The sequence below is a fragment of the Hipposideros armiger genome, unplaced genomic scaffold, assembly GCF_001890085.2.
Source record: "Hipposideros armiger isolate ML-2016 unplaced genomic scaffold, ASM189008v1 scaffold_1283, whole genome shotgun sequence".
Lineage (NCBI taxonomy): Eukaryota > Metazoa > Chordata > Mammalia > Chiroptera > Hipposideridae > Hipposideros > Hipposideros armiger.
In genome coordinates this window covers 361,369-365,422 of record NW_017732633.1, presented here as the reverse complement: position 1 = coordinate 365,422, position 4,054 = coordinate 361,369, and the positions used below count along the sequence as shown (strand labels likewise).

Here is a 4,054-nt window from a genome sequence, read left to right as displayed (position 1 = left end):
CACAACTAGACTGAAGAACAAAAGGACAACAACTTGTCTGTTCCCCTTCCCCCAATTCCCCAGCACTGTTCCCATCCCCCCAATTCCCCAACAAAAATCTTTTTTTAAAAAAAGAACCTATTATGTGCCAGCTTAGATTGCTGGAGATATGGTAGTTAAAGAAAATAGACAAAAATCCCTGACTTCATGGAGATTATTAATAGAGGAGACTGATTATAGTGTTACCAGAAATAAAGCAAGCCAGCCCAATATGGGACAAAAAAAGCGATGGGGCTTGCTGTTTTAGATGGATAGTCAGGGAAGAGTTCCCTGAAGAGGTAGCTTTGGAGTAGGAACTTACATGAGGTGACAGAGTGAGCTATTAGGGCTGGCTATTATTATGTACTGGGGCCAAAGAAGGGGAAAGGAGGAGAAATGAAAGGTAGAGAGACAATGGGCAGAAGAGCTACCATGTTCAGTGTCTCCCATGTGCCAGGCATTTTATGGACATGATCAATAACTTTGTAAGAGAAATTATCTTCATTTTATAATGAGAAAACTGAAATTCAGATTTGCCTAGGATCACAAATAAATGGTGAAATTGGGATTGAAGTCAGGTTTGTATGGAAAGGAAGGTATAGGAACAGAGAAGAGACTGGTATAATTGACTGAAAGTGTAAAATAAGATAATGGGAAAAATAAAAAAGGAAAACTCCAAGGTTTTGAGCACAGCTAACTTTGACAATGCTGAAAATAAATAGTAAATACATAGATAAATCAGCAGGATGCTGCTTTTGTGAAAAATGATGCCATTTTAGGTATGTGAAATTTAAGATACTTAACCAAGTCCTAGTGCATCTTACTGACTTGGAAAATTATTTACCTAATTACTAAGGTAAACTTTTAAATGAGAAATTCAACTTACATTATTTGAATGCTCATTTATGTGAAACATTCAAGAATATTTAGAACCATGATAAGCTGGGAGTATGTGACAAGATCAGATAGATAGATTTTGGAGTCATCTATGGAAGTACAAGTTGAAGAAACTGGAGGAGCAGGTGCCATTACTGAGGAATACACAGAGAAGGCGGAGTGAAAGGGAGAATGCTGAAAGAAGTGCAGGTTGGGAAGAAAACATGAGGATGGTTAAGGAGATGAAATCCATGGAGTATATGTGAAATACAACACCAAAAACCCAGAGAAAAGTTTCAGCTGGCAGGGGAAGGGGACATATATATAGAGTTTGGCAGGCAGCAAGAAAAATTAAGTACAAAGAGCACTACCAGGCAACAAGGGCCTGGCTGAAGTCAGAGGGTGCGAATTTGCACTTAGCTGCCCAGCCCTACTTCATGATCTCTCATCACATGCTGTAGTCCAAGAGCAGAAGCAGAGAGATAGATCATATATGTGATGTGTGATATGGCTCGACATGCTAAGTACCAGCAGGGTCACTGATGAAGGAGTAGATGACAAGGACACCAGCAACAGAGTGTAGAGTGAGGGCCCAAAAGAAGAGATAGCAAGAGAACCTGTGATAGAGCAATCAGTGAGGGCACCAGAGACAGCCTGTGGCAAGGGTACCACTGATTGAGCAGACAGTGAGGGCATCTCTAATGCAGTGGCTGGTAGGTACACAGTGATAGACCAGATGACAAGGGTCCCAGCTGGAAAGTTTGAAGAATAAAGCCAAAGAGAACTGACGTACTTGGACAGCAGAGATTGGTTGCAGAAGCCAGAAATCATAAAGAAGGCAAAGAGCAGGCATGTAGGAGTGATATTCAAGACACTTCATAAGTGGTGTGGCAGAGGCACTGATGATAAGAACAGACACAGGCCATATTGGTGGAGCCGACTCCTGGAGCTGCTATACTGTAGGGCTTTGGGGGAAGGAAATGGTGTCCATGAGGCCTTTAAGGTTGCCCATGCTAATGGGGGGCTGGAATAGAATAAAAAGAAAGCTGACAGAGTGAGAGATTCAAGTCTATGTACATCAGAGGAGCCCTGCATATGGAGGAGATGTCTCAGGATAGGCTGCTCTTCTAGAAGGACAGGAAGAAATGATGAAGCAGCCAGTGAGAAGATGCATGGTAAGCACAAATCAGTGACAGCCCAGGGGCCATGCTCACTGAGCAGAGTTTGTATAGTCATCATTTTAAACATAGTTTAAAATAAAATTACATACAATGTGTTTACATCTGAATGTTATATAGATTGCGTAACAATTTAGCAAATGCTGTATTTCACATAGTGAACAAATTACCTTTTCTTCCATCTCATAATCCACTCCAAATATTGGACTGGCGGAATAGACTTTGTGAAGTGAATTGATTTCCTTAACTGATTCTCGTAGTTTTTCCACAGGATCTATTTTAAAGCCAAGAACATATCCTCCACTCTACAAGAAGAAAAAATTAAAAAACAAGCCTGAGAAATGGTATTTAAGTATATTATATAACAAATTATAGCTCCAGCTGTCTTTATTTCACAGCACAATATGTAAGCTGGTGTTTTTAATTAAAATTTTTATTATGAAAAACTTAAAACATACAAAAATAGAATAAAGAGTACAATAAGTGTCCACGTAGCTATCATCCAGCTTAGACAAGTAACAAAATATGGCCAACTCTTTTCTATCTGTAACTTCACCCTACCCCCCAAAATCTCTTCCCCTCACCCACAGAGGATTATTTTAAAGCAATATCCAGATAGCACATCATTTCAAATTTAAATATCAAAGCTGATATTTCAAGACTTAAAAAAAAATACACTGTAGACTGTGAAGGCCAAGGGATCTAAGTTTTCTTGAGCTAGACCAAGAAAAGGAGTAGATTACATATTAAAAGAATTAAGGGAATGGTATCTCCTTGAAGAATTAGCAAATAAACTTGAACATGACAGGTTGTTGGACAAGAGTGTTAAAAAATTAAGTAGCATACTGTAATAGGTAAAAGCATATGTTTTGCGTTCAAAGCATATGCTTTGGGGTTCAAATTCTGGTTTTACAAGAAATTTACTAGCTGTATAATGCTGAAAAACTTACTTTCATTATCTTTCTAAGCCTCAATTTTCTAACCATAAAATGGTTATCAATGGGGGCCCACTGAGTGGCTCAGTTGGTTAAGAGTTAGCTTAAGAGCACAAGCTCTGAACAGCAGGGCTGCTGGTGCAATTGTCACATGGGCCAGTAATGCTGCGCCTGAGCTGAGCTGCCGCTGAGCTGCCAACAGGTGGCAGGATGGTTCAGCTGGTGAGAGCACGTGTTCCTGACAACAAGATTGCCTGTTCAATGGTGGGCTATGCCCGCCTGCAACTAAGACTGAACTCGGCACCTTGAGCTGAGCTGCCACCCACCCGGATGGCTCAGTGGATAGAGCATGTACTCTTAACAACAAGGCTGCTGGCTCGACTACTGCATGGGATGGTGGCTATGCTCACCCACAACTAAGATTGTAACACAGCACCTTGAGCTTAGAGGCCACGAGCTTCTGATGGGCAGCCAGATGGCAACTGGCGCCTTCCACAACTAAGACAGAAGAACAACAACTTGGCTGTTCCCCTTCCCCAATTCCCCAACACTGTTCCCTTCCCCCAATTCCCACCCCCCAAAAAATGGTTATCAAGTTGTTGTATTAAATAAAATAATGTATATATGACAGTTTGAACAGTTCCTAGAACACAGTAAGCACTCAGCAAATGTCAGCTACTAATCTATAGGCCAGGGGAAAGGAGTGAGTACACAGTTGTGTTTAAACTTAGAATTTAGAAGGGCCAGCCAAGTGGCTCAGTTGGTTAAGAGTTGGCTTAAGAACGCGAACGCGAGCTCTGAGCAACAGGGCCGCAGTTCGATTCCCACATGGGTCAGTGACAACTGCGCTGGAGCTGAGCTGTCGCTGAGCTGCCAACAGGTGACAGGATGGCTTAACTGGTGTAACAACACGACTGCATGTTCGATGCTGGGCTACGCCCACTGGCAATTAAGACTGAACTCCTCACCTTGAGCTGAGCTGCTGCCCGGATGGCTCAGTAGATAGAGTGTGCGCTCTTAACAACAAGGCTGCCAGGTTCAACTCCC

General features: G+C 41.8%; 1 protein-coding gene across 1 annotated transcript in view; it reads right to left on the bottom strand.

Annotated features, from left to right (window-relative positions):
* Nucleotides 1-4,054, bottom strand: part of BBS5 (Bardet-Biedl syndrome 5) — a 29,080-nt gene that overhangs the window by 19,343 nt on the left and 5,683 nt on the right. The window contains exon 2 of the mRNA XM_019633297.1: nt 2,243-2,377. Coding sequence (XP_019488842.1) covers nt 2,243-2,377 — 135 coding nt within the window. The remainder of the gene's footprint in view (nt 1-2,242; nt 2,378-4,054) is intronic.